Raw genomic sequence first — 19,206 nt, 5'->3', positions numbered from 1 at the left:
GCTGCCCCTCCGACTGTGCGGCACTCCCTCAGCTCTGCCGCTCCGACTGTGCGGCGCTGCCTCAGTACTGCCCCTCCAACAGTGCGGTGCTCCCTCAGTACTGCCCCTCCGACAGTGCAGCGCTCCCTCAGTAATGCCCCTCCGACAGTGCAGCACTCCCTCAGTACCGCCCCTCAAACGGGGCGGCACTCCCTCCGTTCTGCCCCTCCGATAGTGCAGCCCTCCCTCAGTCCTGGCCCTCCAACAGTGCATCACTCGCTCAGTACTGGCCCTCCGACAGTGCATCACTCCCTCTGTACAGGACTTCCGACAATGCAGCACTCGCTCAGTACTATCCCTCCGACAGTTCGATAATCCCTCAGTACTGCCACTCCGACAATGCAGCTCTCCCTCAGCACTGTGCCTCCGACAGTGCAGCACTCCCTCAGTACTGCCACTCCGACAGTGCGGCGCTCCCTCAGTACTGCCCCTCCAACAATGCAGCACGCTCACAGTACTGTCCCTCCGTCAGTGCATCACTCCCTCAGTACTGCCCCTCCGACAGTGCATCACTCCCTCAGTACTGCTCCTCCGACAGTGCAGCAATCCCTCAGTACTGCCCCTCCAACAGTGCGGCACTCCCTCAGTACTGCCCCTCCGACAGTGTGGCACTCCCTCAGTACTGTATCTCCAACAGTGCAGCGCGCCCTAACTATTGTCCCTCCAACAGTGCAGCGCTCCCTCAGTACTGCCCCTCCGACAGTGCAGCACTCCCTCAGTACTGCCCCTCCGACAGTGCGGCGCTCCCTCACCACTGACCCTCCGACAGTGCGGCACTCCCTCAGTCCTGCCCCTCCAACAGTGCAGCACGCTCACAGTACTGTCCCTCCGACAGTGCATCACTCCCTCAGTACTTGCCCGCCGACAGTGCAGCAATCCCTCAGTACTGCCCCTCCGACAGTGCAGCACTCCCTCAGTACTGCCACTCCGACAGTGCGGCGCTCCCTCAGTACTGCCCCTCCAACAATGCAGCACGCTCACAGTACTGTCCCTCCGTCAGTGCATCACTCCCTCAGTACTTGCCCTCCGACAGTGCATCACTCCCTCAGTACTGCCCCTCTGACAGTGCAGCAATCCCTCAGTACTGCTGCTCCGACATGTGGCACTCCCTCAGTACTGCCACATCCGACAGTTCAGCACTCCCTTCGGGCTGCCCCTCCAACAGTGCGGCGCTCCCTCAGTACTGCCTCTCTGACAGTGCGGTGCTACCTCAGTACTGCCCCTCCGACAGTGCAGCACTCCCTCAGTACTGCCCCTCCGACAGTGCATCACTCCCTCAGCCCTACCCTTCCGACAGTGCGGCATTCCCTCAGTACAGCTCCTCCGACAGTGCAGCACTCCCTCAGTGCTGCCCCTCCGATAGTGCGACACTCCCTCAGTACCGCCACTCCGACAGTGCAGCACTCTCACAGTACTGTCCCTCCGACAGTGCATCACTCCCTCAGTACTGTCGCTCCGACAGTGCAGCCCTCCCTGACTACTGGCCCTTCAACAGTGCACCACTCCCGCATTACTGGCCCTCCGACAGTGCATCACTCCCTCAGTACTGCCCCTCCGACAGTGCAGCAATCCCTCAGTACTGCCCCTCCGAAAGTGTGGCACTCCCTCAGTACTGCCCCTCCAACAGTGCGGCACTCCCTCAGTACTGTATCTCCAACAGTGCAGCGCGCCCTAATTATTGTCCCTCCAACAGTGCAGCGCTCCCTCAGTACTGCCCCTCCGACAGTGCAGCACTCCCTCAGTACTGCCCCTCCGACAGTGCGGCGCTCCCTCACCACTGACCCTCCGACAGTGCGGCACTCCCTCAGTCCTGTCCCTCCAACAGTGCAGCACGCTCACAGTACTGTCCCTCTGACAGTGCATCACTCACTCAGTACTTGCCCTCCGACAGTGCATCACTCCCTCAGTACTGCCCCTCTGACAGTGCAGCAATCCCTCAGTACTGCTGCTCCGACATGTGGCACTCCCTCAGTACTGCCACATCCGACAGTGCAGCACTCCCTTCGGGCTGCCCCTCCAACAGTGCGGCGCTCCCTCAGTACTGCCTCTCTGACAGTGCGGTGCTACCTCAGTACTGCCCCTCCGACAGTGCAGCACTCCCTCAGTACTGCCCCTCCGACAGTGCGGCACTCCCTCAGCCCTGCCCCTCCGACAGTGCGGCATTCCCTCAGTACTGCTCCTCCGACAGTGCAGCACTCTCACAGTACTGTCCCTCCAACAGCGCATCACTCCCTCAGTACTGACCCTCCGACAGTGCAGTCCTCCCTGACTACTGGCCCTTCAACAGTGCACCACTCCCTCATTATTTGCCCTCCGACAGTGCATCACTCCCTCAGTACTGCCCCTCCAACAGTGCAGCAATCCCTCAGTACTGCCCCTCCGACAGTGCAGCAATCCCTCAGTACTGGCCCTCCGACAGCGCATCACTCCCTCTGTACTGGCCTTCCGACAATGCAGCACTCGCTCAGTACTATCCCTCCGACAGTTCGATACTCCCTCAGTACTGTCCCTCCGACAGTGCAGCACTCCCTCAGTACTGGCCCTCCAACAGGACATCACTCCCTCAGTACTGTCCCTCCGATAGTGCATCACTCCCTCAGTACTGCCACTCCGACAATGCTGCTCTCCCTCAGCACTGTGCCACCGACACTGCAGCACTCCCTCAGTTCTGATCCTCCAAAAGTGTGGCACTCCCTCAGTACTATCCTTCGCACAATACGGCGCTCCCTCAGTACTGCCCCTCCGACACTGCAGCACTCCCTCAGTACCGCCCCTCAGATGGGGCGGCACTCCCTCCGTTCTGCGCCCCCAATAGTGCAGAACTCTCACAGTACTGTCCCTCTGACAGTGCAGACCTCCCTCAGACCTGGTCCTCCAACAGTGCATCACTCGCTCAGTACTGGCCCTCCGACAGCGCATCACTCCTTCTGTACTGGCCTTCCGACAATGCAGCACTCGCTCAGTACTATCCCTCCAACAGATCAATACTCCCTCAGTACTGTCCCTCCGACAGTGCAGCACTCCCTCAGTACTGTCACTCCGACAATGCAGTTCTCCCTCAGCACTGTGCCACCGACACTGCAGCACTCCCTCAGTTCTGCCCCTCCAAAAGTGTGGCACTCCCTCAGTACTGTCCTTCGCACAGCGCGGCGCTCCCTCAGTACTGCCCCACGGTCAGTTCAGCACTCCCTCAGTACTGCCCCTCCGACAGTCCAGCCCTCTCTCAGCCCTGACCCTCGAGCAGTGCATCACTCCCTCAGTACTGGCCCTCCGATAGCGCTGCACTCCCTCTGTACTGCCCCTCTGATAATGCAGGGCCCCCTCAGCAGCAACCCTCCGACAGTGCGGTGCTCCCAAAGTACTGCCCCTCCGATAGTGAGGCGCTCCCTCAGTACTGCTCCTCCGACAGTGCAGCACTCCCTCAGTACCGACACTCCGACGGGGCGGCACTCCCTTAGTCATGCACCTCCAACAGTGCAGCACTCTCACAGTACTGTCACTCCGACAGTGCAGCACTCCCTCAGTACTGTATCTCCAACAGTGCAGCGTGCCCTAACTATTGTCCCTCCAACAGTGCAGAGCTCCCTCAGTACTGCCCCTCCGACAGTACAGCAATCCCTCAGTACTGCCCCTCCGACAGTGCAGCACTCCCTCAGTACTGCCCCACGGTCAGTGCAGGACTCCCTCAGGACTGCAGCTCCGACAGTGTGGCGCTCCCTCAGTACTGCCCCTCCAACAGTGCGGCACTCCCTCAGTCCTGCCCCTCCGACAGTGCAGCACTCCCTCAGTACTGCCCCACGGTCAGTGCAGCACTCCCTCAGTACTTGCCCTCCGACAGTGCATCACTCCCTCAGTACTGCCCCTCCAACACCGCATCACTCCCTCAGTACTGCTGCTCTGACATGTGGCACTCCCTCAGTACTGCCCCTCCGACAGTGCATCACTCCCTTAGGACTGCACCTCCGACAGTGCAGCACGACGTCAGTACTGTACCTCCGACTGTGTGGCACTCCCTCAGTACAGCCCCTCCCACATCGCGGCGCTCCCTCAGTACTGCCTCTCCGACAGTGCGGTGCAACCTTAGTACTGCCCCTCCAAAGTGCAGCACTCCCTCATTACTGGCCCTCCGACAGTGCATCACTCTCAGTACTGCCCATCCGACAGTGCGGCATTCCCTCAGTACTGACCCTCCGACAGTCAAGCACTCCCAGTGCTGCCCCTCCAACAGTGCAGCATTCCTTCAGTACTGTACCTCCAACAGTGCAGCGCACCCTCAGTACTACCCCTCCGACAGTGCAACATGCCCTCAGTACTACCCCTCCAACAATGCGGCACTCCCTCAGTACCGTCCCTCGCACTGTGCGGCACTCCCTTAGTCCTGCCCCTCCGACAGTGCAGCCCTCCCTCAGTACTGCCCCTCCGAGAGTGCAGCACTCCCTCAGTACTGTCCCTCCGACAGTGCAACACTCCCTCAGTACTGCCCCACGGTCAGTGCATCACTCCCTCGGTACTGCCCCTCCGACAGTGCGGCGCTCCTTCAGCACTGCCCCTCCGACAGTGCGGCGCTCCCTCAGTACTGCCCCTCCGACATTCCTGACCCTCCGACAGTGCAGCATGCTCACAGTACTGTCCCTCCGACCGTGCATCACTCCCTCAGTACTGCCCCTCCGACAGTGCATTGTTCCCTCAGTTCTTGCCCTCCGACAGTGCATCACTCCCTCAGTAATGCCCCTCCGACAGTGCAGCAATCCCTCAGTACTGCCCCTCCGACAGTGCATCACTCCCGAAGGACTGCACCTCCGACAGTGCAGCACTACCTCAGTACTGCACCTCCGACAGTGCGGCGCTCCCTCAGTACTGCCTCTCCGACAGTGCAGCACTCCTTCAGTAATGTACCTCCACCAGTGCAACACGCCCTCTGTACTGCCCCTCCGACAGTGCAGCACTCCCTCAGTATTGGCTTTCCGACAGTGCAGCTCTCGCTCAGTACTATCCCTCCGACTGTACAATCCTCCCTCAGTACTGTCCCTCCGATAGTGCAGCACTCCCTCAGAACTGCCCCACCGACAGTGCAGCAATCCCTCAGTACTACCCCAAAAAGAGTGCGGCACTCCCTCAGCACTGTCCGTCGCACAGTGCGGCACTCCCTCAGTACTGCCCCTCCGAGAGTGCAGCAGTCTTTCAGTACTGCACCTCCGACAGTGTGGTACTCCCTCAGTACTGCCCCTCCGACAGTGCGGCGCTCCCTCAGTACTGTCCGTCCGATAGTGCATCACTCCCTCAGTCCTGACACTCCAGCAGTGCATAAACTCCCTCAGTACTGGCACTCCGACAGTGCGGCGCTCCCTCAGCACTGCCCCTCCGACAGTGCGGCGTTGCCTCTGTACTGGCCTTCCGACAATGCAGCACTCGCTCAGTACCGCCCCTCAGACAGGGCGGCACTCCCTCCGATCTTCACCTCCGATAGTGCAGAACTCTCACAGTGCTGTCCCTCCGACAGTGCAGCCCTCCCTCAGTCCTCGCTCTCCAACAGTGCATCACTCGCTCAGTACTGGCCCTCCGACAGCGCATCACTCCCTCTGTACTGGCCTTCCGACAATGCAGCACTCGCTCAGTACTATCCCTCCGACAGTTCCATACTCCCTCAGTACTGTCCCTCCGACAGTGCATCACTCCCTCAGTACTATCCCTCCGATAGTGCATCACTCCCTCAGTACTGCCACTCCGACAATGCAGCTCTCCCTCAGCACTGTGCCTCTGACAGTGCAGCACTCCTTCAGTAATGTACCTCCAACAGTGCAACGTGCCCTCTGTACTATCCCTCTGACAGTGCAGCACTCCTTCAGTACTGGCTTTCCGACAGTGCAGCACTCCCTCAGAACTGTCCCACCGACAGTGCAGCAATCCCTCAGTACTACCCCTCCAAGAGTGCGGCACACCCTCATCACTGTCCTTCGCACAGTGCGGCACTCCCTCAGTACTGCCCCTCCGACAGTGCAACAGTCTTTCTGTACTGCACCTCCGACAGTGTGGTACTCCCTCAGTACTGCCCCTCCGACAGTGCGGCGCTCCCTCAGTACTGTCCGTCCAATAGTGCATCACTCCCTCAGTCCTGACCCTCCGACAGTGCATCATTCCCTCAGTACTACCCCTCCAAGAGTGCGGCACTCCCTCATCACTGTCCTTCGCACAGTGCGGCACTCCCTCAGTACTGCCCCTCCGACAGTGCAACAGTCTTTCTGTACTGCACCTCCGACAGTGTGGTACTCCCTCAGTACTGCCCCTCCGACAGTGCGGCGCTCCCTCAGTACTGTCCGTCCAATAGTGCATCATTCCCTCAGTCCTGACCATCCGATAGTGCAACACTCCCTCAGTACTGCCCCTCCGACACTGCAGCACTCCCTCAGTACTGCCCCGCCGACAGTGCGGCGCTCCCTCAGTACCGCACCTCCGACAGTGCAGCACTCCCTCAGTACCGCCCCTCAGACGGCGCGGCACTCCCTCCGTTCTGCCCCTCCGATAGTGCAGAACTCTCACAGTGCTGTCCCTCCGACAGTGCAGCCCTCCCTCAGTCCTGGCCCTCCAACAGTGCATCACTCGCTCAGTACTGGCCCTCCGACAGCGCATCACTCCCTCAGTACAGGCCTTCCGACAATGCAGCACTCGCTCAGTACTATCCCTCCGACAGTTCGATAATCCCTCAGTACTGCCACTCCGACAATGCAGCTCTCCCTCAGCACTGTGCCTCCGACAGTGCAGCACTCCCTCAGTACTGCCACTCCGACAGTGCGGTGCTCCCTCAGTACTGCCCCTCCAACAATGCAGCACGCTCACAGTACTGTCCCTCCGACAGTGCATCACTCCCTCAGTAATGCCATTCCGACAGTGCATTGTTCCCTCAGTACTTGCCGTCTGACAGTGCATCACTCCCTCAGTACTGCCCCTCCGACAGTGCAGCACTCCCTCAGTCCTGGCTTTCCGACAGTGCAGCACTCGCTCAGTAATATCCCTCCGACTATACAATCCTCCCTCAGTACTGTCCCTCCGACAGTGCAGCACTCCCTCAGAACTGCCCCACCGACAGTGCAGCAATCCCTCAGTACTACCCCTCCAAGAGCGCGGCACTCCCTCAGCACTGTCCATCGCACAGTGCAGCACTCCCTCAGTACTGCCCCTCCGACAATGCAGCAGTCTTTCAGTACTGCACCTCCGACAGTGTGGTACTCCCTCAGTACTGTCCCTCCGACAGTGCGGCGCTCCCTCAGTACTGTCCGTCCGATAGTGCATCACTCCCTCAGTCATGACCCTCCAGCAGTGCATCACTCCCTCAGTAGTGGCCCTCCGACAGTGCGGCGCTCCCTCAGCACTGCCCCTTCGACAGTGCGGCGCTCCTTCAATACTGCCCCTCCGACTGTGCGGCACTCCCTCAGTACTGCCCCTCCAACAGTGTAGAACTCCCTTCATGCTGCCGCTCCGACTGTGCAGCGCTGCCTCAGTACTGCCCCTCCAACAGTGCGGCGCTCCCTCAGTACTGCCCCTCCGACAGTGCGGCGCTCCCTCAGTACTGCCCCTCCAACAGTGCGGCGCTCCCTCAGTACTGCCCCTCCGACACTGCAGCACTCCCTCAGTACTGCCCCTCCTTCATTGCAGCGCTCCCAAAGTACTGCCCCTCCGACAGTGCAGCGCTCCCTCAGTACTGCCCCTCCGACACTGCAGCACTCCCTCAGTACTGCCCCTCCGACAGTGCAGCGCTCCCTCATACTGCCCCTCTGACGCTGCAGCACTCCCTCAGTACTGCCCCTCCGACACTGCAGCACTTCCTCAGTACTGCCCCTCCGACAGTGCAGCACTGCCTCAGTACTGCCCCTCCGACACTGCAGCACTTCCTCAGTACTGCCCCTCCGACACTGCAGCACTCCCTCAGCCCCTCCGACAGTGCAGCACTACCTCAGTACTGCCCCTCCGACTGTGCAGCGCTCCCTCAGTACTGCCCCTCCGACACTGCAGCACTCCCTCAGCCCCTCCGACAGTGCAGCACTACCTCAGTACTGCCCCTCCGACTGTGCAGCGCTCCCTCAGTACTGCCCCTCCGACACTGCAGCACTCCCTCAGTACTGCCCCTCCGACAGTGCAGCGCTCCCTCAGTACTGCCCCACCGACAGTGCAGCGCTCCCTCAGTACTGCCCCTCCGACACTGCAGCACTCCCTCAGTACTGCCCCTCCGACAGTGCAGCGCTCCCTCAGTACTGCCCCACCGACAGTGCAGCACTCCCTCAGTACTGCCCCTCCGACAGTGCAGCGCTCCCTCAGTACTGCCCCTCCGACAGTGCAGCGCTCCCTCAGTACTGCCCCACCGACAGTGCAGCACTGCCTCAGTACTGCCCTTCCGACTGTGCAGCGCTCCCTCAGTACTGCCCCTCCGACAGTGCAGCACTGCCTCAGTACTGCCCCTCCGACAGTGCAGCGCTCCCTCAGTACTGCCCCTCCGACAGTGCAGCGCTCCCTCAGTACTGCCCCTCCGACCGTGCAGCGCTCCCTCAGTACTGCCCCTCCGACAGTGCAGCACTCCCTCAGTACTGCCCCTCCGACTGTGCAGCGCTCCCTCAGTACTGCCCCTCCGACAGTGCAGCACTCCCTCAGTACTGCCCCTCCGACTGTGCAGCGCTCCCTCAGTACTGCCCCTCCGACAGTGCGGCACTCCCTCAGTGCTGCCACTCCGACAGTGTGGCACTCCCTCAGTACTGCACCTCCGACAGTGCGCCGCTCCCTCAGAACTGCCCCTCCGACAGTTCGGGAGATCAAGGGGTCTGGAGAGAAAGCAGGAAAGAGGTACTGAGGGAATGATCAGCCATGATTATACTGAATGGCGGTGCAGGCTCGAAGGTGCCGAATGGACTACTCCTGCACCTATTTTCTCTGTCTATGTTTCTAGTGCAGCGGGAGTTACAACACGGGGTGATGCTCACTGGGCCATACTGGGTGAGCGGACTGCGCGCCATCTCCCCCGGCTCAAGGCCGGGCTCACCCGGAGAACTGCTGCCCATCGCCCGCCACCGACAGAGCGACACAGGCTCCTGCCCCGAGCACCGCTGCCTCACGGCCCAGGCCGGTTGCTAGGGGCGGTCCGGTTGCTAAGGGATGGTTGCGAGGGCCGGTTGTTGTGACCGACCGGTTGCTAGAGGCCGGTCACTAAGCGCTGGTCGCTGGGGGCCGGGCCAGTTGCTAGGGGCGTACCTGTTGCTAAGGGAAGGTTGCTAGGGCTGGTTGCTAAGGGACGGTTGCTGGGGCCGGCCGGTTGCTAAGCGCTGGTTGCTAGGGGCCAGGCCGCGGGTTGAGCTTCCACCCGGCCCCACCCCCTCCCCCCCAGGTCCCGGGATCCAGTTCCGGAGTGCCGGGGCTCTCGCTGATCTGACAGGATGGTGGCAGGCTGTGAGGCTCCGAGCCCGGGTTCCCGGCCTGTGCTGTGCGCCGTGCTGGCGCTGGCGCTCGGGCTCCTGACAGCGGCCCAGGGGAGGGCCCTGAGGTTCGTCAACCTGGTGAGTGAGAAACTGGGAGAGAGGGACGGAGGGAGAAACGGAATGAGAGAGAGAGAGAGAGAGGGAGGGAGTGAGTTCGGGAGTTAGAGAGAGAGAGAGAGAGAGAGAGGATGGGAGGGAGAAATTGGGAGGGAGTGCGGGAGGAGCTGGTAGTGAGGGAGGGAGTGAGTGGGGGGGAGGGAGAAACTGGTGGAGGGGGTGAGGGAGAAACTGGGAGGGAGTGAGGGAGGGTGAGAGTGAGTGTATGAGGGACTATGAGGGAGGGGGAGAGTGAGTGTGAGGGACTGGGAGTGAGGGAGGGAGAGACGAAGTGAGGGAGAAACTGGTAGTGAGGGAGGGAGTGAGGGCGAAACTGCGGGAAAGGGAGTGAGAAACTGGGAGGGAGGGAGGAAGAAACTGAGACTGGGAGTGAGGGAGAAACTGGGAGTGTGTGAGGGAGTGAGGGAGAAACTGGGAGTGAGTGCGTGAGGGAGTGTGAAACTGGGAGTGAGTGAGGGAGGGAGAAACTGGGGGCATGGGAGTGAGTGAGAGAGGGACAGGGAGTGAGGGAGGGAGAGGGAGAAACTGGGAGGGAGTGAGGGAGGGAGAGGGAGAAACTGGGAGTGAGGGAGGGAAAGAGTGAGAAACTGGGATGAAGTGAGGGAGGAACTGGGAGTGACGGAGGGAGCGAGGGTGGAACTGGGAGGGAGGGAGAGAGCAAGTGAGGGAGGGAGAAAGAGAGAAACTAGGAGTGAGGGAGGGAGGATGGGAATGAGAAACTGGGAGTGAGGGAGGGAGAGTGTGAGGGAGGGAGAAACTGGGGTGAGTGAGGAAGAGGGAGCGAGGGATGGGGAGTGAGGGAGGGAGGAACTGGGAGTGAGGGAGAAACTGGGAGTGAAGGAGAGTGAGGGAGAAACTGGGAGTGAAGGAGAGTGAGGGATAGGGAGGGAGAGTGAGAAATTGGAAGTGAGGGAGGGAGAAACTGGGGGAGGGAGAGGGAGTGAGGGAGAAAATGGGGGAGGAGCGGGAGTGAGGGAGAAACTGGGGAGGAGAGGGAGTGAGGGAGAAACTAGGAGTGAATGAGGGGGAGAGAGAGAGAGAGAGAGAGAGGGAGGGATTGAGGGACAGGAAGTGAGAAATGGAGTGAGGGAGAAACTGGGGGAGGGGGAGAGTGGGAGTGAAGGAGGGGGAGAGTGGGAGTGAAGGAGGGGGAGAGTGGGAGTGAAGGAGGGAGGGAGAGGGAGCAACTGGGAGGGAGGGAGAAACGGAATGAGCGAGAGAGAGAGTGAGGGAGGAACTGGGAGTGAGGGAGGGAGAGAGGGATAGTGAGTGAGAAACTGGGAGTGAGGAAGGGAGGGACAAACGGAGTGAGGGTGTGGGAGGGAGAAAGTGAGGGAGAAACTGAGGGGGAGAGAGGGATGGGGAGGGAGGGAGGGAAGAACTGGGAGTGAGGGAGAAACTGCGAGTGAGTGAGAGAGAGGGAGGGAGTGAGTGAGGGAGGGAGAAACTGGGAGGGAAGGAGTGAGGGAGACGGAGTGAGAAGCTAGGAGTGAGTGAGGGAGGGAGAGGGAGTGAGGGAGGTACTTGGAATGAGTGAGGGAGGGTGTGAGTGAGGGAGGAACTGGGATTGAGGAGGAGAGAGAAATTGAGAGTGAGGGAGGGAGTGAGGGAGAAACTGGGGGAGTGAGGGGGGGAGTGAGGGAGGGAGAAACTGGGATTGAGGGAGGGAGAAACATAGAAACTAGGTGCAGGAGTAGGCCATTCGGCCCTTCAAGCCTGCACCGCCATTCAATAAGATAATGGCTGATCATTCCCTCAGTACCCCTTTCCTGCTTTCTCTCCATACCCCTTGATCCCTTTAGCCTAAGGGCCATATCTAACTTTCTCTTGAATATATCCAATGAACTGGCATCAACAACTCTCTGCGGCAGGGAATTCCACAGGTTAATAACTCTGAAGAAGTTTCTCCTCATTTCTGTCATAAATGGCCTACCTCTTATCCTAAGATTGTGTCCCCTGGTTCTGGACTTGCCCAACATCGGGAACATTCTTCCTGCATCTAACCTGTCCAGTCCCGTCAGAACCTTATACGTTTCTATGAGATCCCCTCTCATCCTTCTAAACTCCAGTGAATAAAGGCCCAATTGATCCAGTCTCTCCTCATATGTCAGTCCAGCCATCCCTGGAATCAGTCTGGTGAACCTTCGCTGCACTCCCTCAATAGCAAGAACGTCCTGCCTCAGATTAGGAGACCAAAACTGAACACAATATTCCAGATGAGGCCTCACCAAGGCCCTGTACAACTTGCAGTACGACCTCCCTGCTCCTATACTCAAATCCCCTACTATGAAGGCCTTCTTTACCGCCTGCTGTACCTGCATGCCCACTTTCAGTGACTGATGAACCATGACACCCAGGTTTCGTTGCACCTCCCCTTTTCCTAATCTGCCATTCAGATAATATTCTGCCTTTGTGTTTTTGCCCCCAAAATGGATAACCTCACATTTATCCACATTATACTGCATCTGCCATGCATTTTCCCACTCACTTAACCTATCCAAGTCACCCTGTAGCCTCTTAGCGTCCTCCTCACAGCTCACACCGCCACCCAGTTTAGTGTCATCCGCAAACTTGGCGATATTACACTCAATTCCTTCATCTAAATCGTTAATGTATATTGTAAAGAGCTGGGGTCCCAGCACCGAACCCTGCGGCACCCCACTAGTCACTGCCTGCCATTCTGCAAAGGATCCATTTATCCTGACTCTCTGCTTCCTGTCTGCCAACCAGTTCTCTATCCACGTCAGTACATTACCCCCAATACCATGTGCTTTGATTTTGCACACCAATCTTTTGAGCGGGACCTTGTCAAAAGCCTTTTGAAAGTCCAAGTACACCACATCCACTGGTTCTCCCTTGTCCACTCTGCTAGTTACATCCTCAAAAAATTCCAGAAGATTCGTCAAGCATGATTTCCCTTTCATAAATCCATGCTGACTTGGACCAACCCTGTCACTGCTCTCCAAATGCGCTGCTATTTCATCCTTAATGATTGATTCCAACATTTTCCCCACTACTGATGTCAGACTAACCGGTCTATAATTACTTGTTTTCTCTCTCCCTCCTTTTTAAAAAGTGGTGTTACATTAGCTACCCTCCAGTCCACAGAAACTGATCCAGAGTTGATAGACTGTTGGAAAATGATCACCAATGCATCCACTATTTCTAGGGCCACTTCCTTAAGTACTCTGGGATACAGACTATCAGTCCCCGGGGATTTATTGACCTTCAATCCCATCAATTTCCCTAACACAATTTCCCACCTAATAAGGATATCCTTCAGTTCCTCCTTCTCACTAGACCCACTGTTCCCTAGTACATTCGGAAGGTTATTTGTGTCTTCCTTCCAGAAGACAGAACCGAAGTATTGGTTGTAAGGGGTTTTCACAGGGTTGTTGTGCCTTGGGTGTCTCTCTCTGGGCTTCTGCCCTCACAGCTTATGCCTGGCCTGTGAGGTACCCTGAGTGCTGCAAGAGCACCCCTGGAGAGTCTGTGTCCACAGCTTATGAAGGGGGTTTTGAGACCCGTGCGTCCCCACAGCTTATGCCTAGCCTGTGAGGCACCTGTGAGTGTCAAACACTCCTAACCCCTTCTTCCCTAGCCTGTGACACACAGTTGAGCGTTTTCGAGGCGCTCCTAGCTTCCCTTACACGGTTCTGACATAAGACTCACGATCAGGAGATGTACTACAATAGAACTGAGACAAGGTGATTCCAAGAGGAACTTTAGGCTTCCAATTTATTTGACAAGGTGTAACTCAACAAACAGCAATACACCAACAAAACAATCCCCCTAAATCCCACTAAAACGGACCCAACGAAAATCTTTACACCAGTTTAGCAGTACAATGCCCAACCTCCCACCTTTCCTGGCCTAACTGAGTTGGGAGTTCTGGGGACCAGAGGTTATACTCACTACTGTGCCTTCCGCAGTCTGGTGGTTTGTTTCTTCTATCTTCGGTGTCTTTGGACACTGGTTTTCTTCAGTGTCGAGAGGCTTGCTGGTTGTGGTTGTTGAATGACGAGGGCAGGGAAAATCATCACCACTTTTTCACTACGTCAGAAACCCCTTTTTTATAGCCAGATTATCCAGTCCGCCTCTCCTGCTGAAGTCGATTCTTCTCATTGGTGGACTTTTTGATTTTGAAAAATGCAGCAGTTTTAGATTGGGTTTTTTTTTCCACTGATGTTAACCTACTCAAGGTTTGAGTGGGTGTTGATTGCATTGGCCTCCTGTAGCGATTTCTATGCCTGATGAAAAAGGTGTTGGAATATGTATGTGGCATTGTTTAAATGCTAATGTTTTCAAGGGGCAAGTTTCGAGGGTATACAGTTCCCAGACAATTTGATTAGTTCCAATGTCCAAACTGGCCCTTTTGATATTGACCCCACCCCTTTTCTTGCAGACCCAACATACACCTTTTAAAAATCCCAAATTCGATTAAAGTTTGTAGTTTCTTCCATGTGCACTTTAGGATTTCAAACTTTCTGGTAGATAGTTCCAAATTAAATTCCCTTTCCTATGAGTTCAAACACTGGCGGGGGGGGGGGGGGGGGGGTCTCCATTCATTTGTGTCCCAAAGTTTTCCTTCCATCGGTTTCAATTCACAGCACAGACTGATCCCACAGCCCTTTTCCTTCTGGGTAAAATTAGGGGATTTTCGTCCTCCCCTACATAATTCAGTTGGTCTGCCATTTCTTTGTTCCCCCATTATAAATTCACCTTAATCCGACAGCAAGAGACCTATGTTTGTCTTCTCTAATCTTTTTCTCTTCACATATTTATAGAAGCTTTTGCAGTCAGTTTTTATGTTCCCTGCTAGCTTCCTCTCATACTCTATTTTCCCCCTCTTAATTAAACCCTTTGTCCTCCTCTGTTGAATTCTAAATTTCTCACAGTCCTCAGGTTTGTTGCTTTTTTTTAGCCAATTTATATGCCTCTTCATTGGCTTTTAACACTATCCTTAATTTCCCTTGTTCGCCATGGTTGAGCCACCTTCCCAGTTTTAATTTTACTCCAGACAGGGATGTACAATTGCTGAAGTTCATCCATGTGATCTTTAAATGTTTGCCATTGCTTATCCACCGTCAACCCTTTAAGTATCCTTTGCCAGTCTATTCTAACCAATTCACGCCTCATACCGTCGAAGTTACCGTTCCTTAAGTTCAGGACCCTAGTTTCCGAATTAACTTTGTCACTCTCCATCTTAATAAGGAATTCTGCCATATTATGGTCACTCTTCCCCAAGGGTCCTCGCACAACAAGATTGCTAATTAGTCCCTTCTCATTACACATCACCCAGTCTAGGATGGCCAGCTCTCTGATTGGTTCCTCGACATATTGGTCTAGAAATCCATCCCTAATACACTCCAGGAAATCCTCCTCCACCGCATTGCTACCAGTTTGGTTAGTCCAATCAATATGTAGATTAAAGTCGCCCATGATTATTGCTGTACTTTTATTGCACACCTCCCTTATTTGTTGTTCGATGCAGTCCCCAACCTCTCTACTACTATTTGATGGCCTGTATACAGCTCCCACCAGAGAGAGAGCAAGGGAGAAACTGGGAGGGAGTGAGTGAAAAACTGGGAGGGAGGGTGAAACTGGGATGAGGGAGTGAGGGAGGGAGAAACTGGGGGAGAGTGTGAGTGAGAGAGGGACAGGGAGTGAGGTAGAGAGGGAGGGAGGGAGAGAGAGAAACTGGGAGGGAGAGGGAGAAACTAGGAGTGAGGGATGGAGAGGGAGAAACTGGGAGGGAGGGTGGGAGAGGGAGAAACTGGGAGATTGTGAAGGAGGAACTGGGAGGGAGCGAGAGGGAGAAACTGGGAGCGAGGGAGGGAGTGAGGGATAGTGAGGGAGAAACTGGGAGGGAGTGAGAGGGAGGAACTGGGAGTGAGTGAGAGAGAGAGGGAGAAACTGGGAGTGAAGGAGGGAGGGAGCAACTGGGAGTGAAGGAGGGAGAGGAAGGGAGAGAGGTAGAGTGAGAATTTGGGAGGGTGGGAGTGAGGCGGAAACTGGGAGTGAGGGAGACGGAGTGAGAAACTGTGAAGGAGAAACTGGGAGTGAGTGAGTGAGGGAGGGAAAAACTGGGAGTGAGGGAGAGAGTGAGAAATTGGGAGTGAGGGAGGGAGAGTGCAGGAGAAACTGGAGGAGAGGGAGTGTGAGGGAGAAACTGGGAGTGAAGGGAGAGAGAGGGAGTGAGGTGGAGAGATAGGGAGGCAGAGAGGGAGTGAGGGAGGGGGAGTGAGGGAGAAACTGGGGGAGTGAGTAAAAGAGAGGGGGAGAGGATGAGGGAGAGACACTGAGAAATGGAGTGAGGGAGAAACTGAGAGAGGAAGTGAGGGAGAAATGGAGTGAGGGAGAGAGAGAGGGAGAAACAGTGAGAAACGGCGAGGGAGGGAGTTAGAAATGGAGTGAGGGAGAAACTGGATGAGTGAGAGTGACTGAGAGGGAGTGAAGGAGAAACTGGGAGTGAGGGAGGGAGGGGGAGAAACTGGGGTGAGGGAGGAACTGGGAGTGAGTGAGAGGGAGTGAGGGAGAGTGAGAAATTGGGAGTGAGGAAGGGGGAGAGGGATGAGGGAGAGAAGGAGTGAGGGAGAAACTGGAGTGAAGGAGAGAGAGGGAGTGAGGGAGAGAAACAGAGAAACTGGGAGTGAGGGAGGGAGAAACTGAGTGAGGGACGGGGTGAGGGAGACAGAGTGAGAAACTGGGAGGGAGGGAGGGTGTGAGGAACTGGGAGTGAGGGAGACGGAGTGAGAAACTGGGAGTGAGGAGGGAGAAACTGGGAGGGCGGGTGTGAGGAACTGGGATTGAGGGAGACGGAGTGAGAAATTGGGAGGGAGAGTGAGGGAGAAACTGGGGGAGAGGGAATGAGGGAGAAACTGGGAGGGAGGGAGTGAGTGAGGGAGAAACTGGGAGGGAGGGAGAAACTGGGAGAGAGGGATGGAGTGAGGAGAGAGAGGGAGAAACTGGGAGTGAGGGAGGGAGAGAGAGAGGGAGAAACTGGGAGGAAGGGAGGAACTGGGAGGGAGGGAGTTTGGGAGAAACTGGGGGTGAAGGAATGAGTGAGGGAGAGAGTGACAAATTGGGAGTGAGGAAGGGAGAGTGAGGGAGAAACTGGGGGAGAGGGGGTGAGGGAGAGAAGGAATGAGGGAGAAACTGGGAGTGAAGGAGGGAGAAACTGGGAGTGAGGGAGACAGTGAGAAACTGGGAGTGATGGAGGGAGAAACTAGGAGGGAGGGTGTGAGGAACTGGGAGTGAGGGAGACAGTGTGAGAAACTGGGAGAGAGTGAGAAACTGGGTGAGAGAGGGAGGGAGTGAGAAATGGAGTGAGGGAGGGAGAGAGAGGGAGAAACTGGTAGAGAGGGATGAAGTGAGGGAAGGATGGAGTGAGGGTGAGGGAGAAACGGAGTGAGGGAGAAACGGAGAGGGAAGGAGAGGGAGAAACAGAGTGAGAGGGAGGGAGAAACGGAGTGAGAGGGAGGGAGGAACTGGGAGGGAGGGAGTGAGTGAGAAACTGGGAGTGCAGGAGGGAGGGAGTGAGGGAGAGAGTGAGAAATTGGGAGTGAGGGAGAGAGAGTGATGGAGAAACTGGGAGAGAGTGAGAGGGGGGTTGAGGGAGAGAAGGAGTGAGGGAGAAACTGGGAGTGAAGGAGGGAGTGGGGGAAAAAGTGAGAAACTGAGTGAGGGAGAGAGAGTGAGGGAGAAACTGGGTGAGTGTGAGAAACGGAGTGGGGGGAGAGTGAGAAATTGGGAGTGAGGGAGTGAGTGAGGGAGAAACTGGGGGTGGGGGAGAGGGAGTGAGGGAGAATCTGGGAGTGAGAGTGCAAGGGAGACAGCGAGGGAGAAACTGGGAGTGAGTGAGGGGGAGGGAGTGAGAAACAGAGTGAGGGAGGGAGAAACGAAGTGAGGGAGAAACTGGGAGTGAGTGAGGGAGGAACTGGGAGTGAGGGAGGAACTGGGAGTGAGGGAGAGAGGAAGTGAGGAAAAGGGAGGGAGTGAGGGAGAAACTGGGAGTGAGTGAGGCGGAGAGAGTGACAAACTGGGAGTGAGGGAGAAACTGGGAGTGAGGGAGGGAGAAACGGAGAGAGGGAGGGAATGAGAAACCGAGTGAGGGAGAAACGGAGTGAAGGAGGAAGAGAGGGATAGTGAGGGAGAAACAGGGAGAGACCGAGAAACTGGGATGGAGCGAGCGAGGGAGAAACTGGGAGAGGGGGAGGGAGTGAGAAACTGGGAGGGAGAGAGTGTGAGGGAGAAACTGGGAGGGAGGGAGGGGGAGAAACTGGGGGGGGGAGAGGGAGAAACTGGGGGAGGAAGTGAGGGATGGAGTGAGGGAGAGAGGGATGGAGTGAGGGAGAAACTGGGAGGGAGTGAAGGAGAGAGAAACTGGGAGGGAGGGAGAAACCAGGATTGAGGGAGTGAGGGAGGGAGAGAGGGAGAAACTGGGAGTGAGGGAGGGAGAGTGAGGGAGAAACTGGAGGAGAGTGTGAGAGAGAGGGGGTGAGGGAGAGAAGGAGTGAGGGAGAAACGGAGTGAAGGAGGGAGTGAGGGAGCGAGATGAAGAAACTGGGAGTGAGGGAGGGAGAAACGGAGGGAGGGAGTGAGGGAGACAGTGAGAAACGGAGTGAGGGAGGGAAAAACTGGGAGGGCGGGTGAGGGAAACTGGGAGTGAGGGAGAGAGTGAGGAATTGGGAGTGAGGGAGTGAGTGAGGGAGAAACTGGGGGAGGGGAAGAGGGAGTGAGGGAGAAACTGGGTTCGAGAGGGAGAGAGGGAGAAACTGGGAGGGTGTGAGGGAGAAACTGGGAGTGAGGGAGAAACTGGGAGTGAGGGAGGGAGAAACGGAGTGAAGGAGGGAGAGAGGGATAGTGAGGGAGAAACTGTGAGGGAAGGAGAAACTGAGGGAGGAACTGGGAGTGAGGGAGAGATGGAGAAACTGGGAGGGAGGGAGAGAGCGAGGGAGAAACGGAGTGAGAAACAGAGTGGGGGAGTGAGTGAGAAACAGAGTGAGGGAGGGAGAAACGAAGTGAAGGAGGGAGAGGGTGAGGGAGAAACGGAGAGGGAGAAACTGGGAGTGAGTGAAGGAGAAACTAGAGGGAGGAAGAGAGAGGGAGAAACTGGGAGTGAGGGAGTGAGGGAGGGAGTGAGAGAAACTGGGAGTGAGAGGGAGAGGGAGAGAAGGAGAAATTGGGAATGAGGGTGAGTGAGGGCGAAACTGGGGAAGGGAGAGGGGGTGAGGGAGAGAAGGAGTGAGGGAGAAACTGGGAATGAAGGAGGGAGAGAGGGAGTGAGGGAGAGATACGGAGAAACTGGGAGTGAAGGAGAGGGAGGGAGTGAAGGAGAGGGAGGGAGGGAGTGAGGGAGAGGGAGGGAGTGAGGGAGAGGGAGGGAGTGAGGGAGAAACTGGGAGAGAGGGAGTGAGGGGGAAACTGAGTGATGGAGGGAGATAGTGAGGGAGAAACTGGGAGTGAGTGACGGAGAGAGAGAGAGAGGGAGGGAGAGACGGAGAGTGAGGCAGAAACTGGGAGTGAGGCAGAAACGGAGTCTGGGAGTGAGGGAGAAACTGGGAGGGAGTGAGAGAGAAACTGAGGGAGG

General features: G+C 56.8%; 1 protein-coding gene across 1 annotated transcript in view; it reads left to right on the top strand.

Moving 5' to 3' along the window:
• Positions 1 to 9,413: 9,413 nt before the first annotated feature.
• Positions 9,414 to 19,206, top strand: part of LOC139250242 (lysosomal acid phosphatase-like) — a gene marked incomplete at its 3' end in the record, with an annotated part of 88,699 nt that continues 78,906 nt past the window's right edge. Inside the window, exon 1 of the mRNA XM_070872744.1 lies at positions 9,414 to 9,575. Coding sequence (XP_070728845.1) covers positions 9,456 to 9,575 — 120 coding nt within the window. The remainder of the gene's footprint in view (positions 9,576 to 19,206) is intronic.

This window comes from Pristiophorus japonicus, unplaced genomic scaffold, assembly GCF_044704955.1.
Source record: "Pristiophorus japonicus isolate sPriJap1 unplaced genomic scaffold, sPriJap1.hap1 HAP1_SCAFFOLD_357, whole genome shotgun sequence".
Classification (NCBI taxonomy): domain Eukaryota; kingdom Metazoa; phylum Chordata; class Chondrichthyes; family Pristiophoridae; genus Pristiophorus; species Pristiophorus japonicus.
The sequence above is the reverse complement of the archived record's forward strand: the minus strand, read 5'-3'. Positions and strand labels throughout refer to the sequence as shown.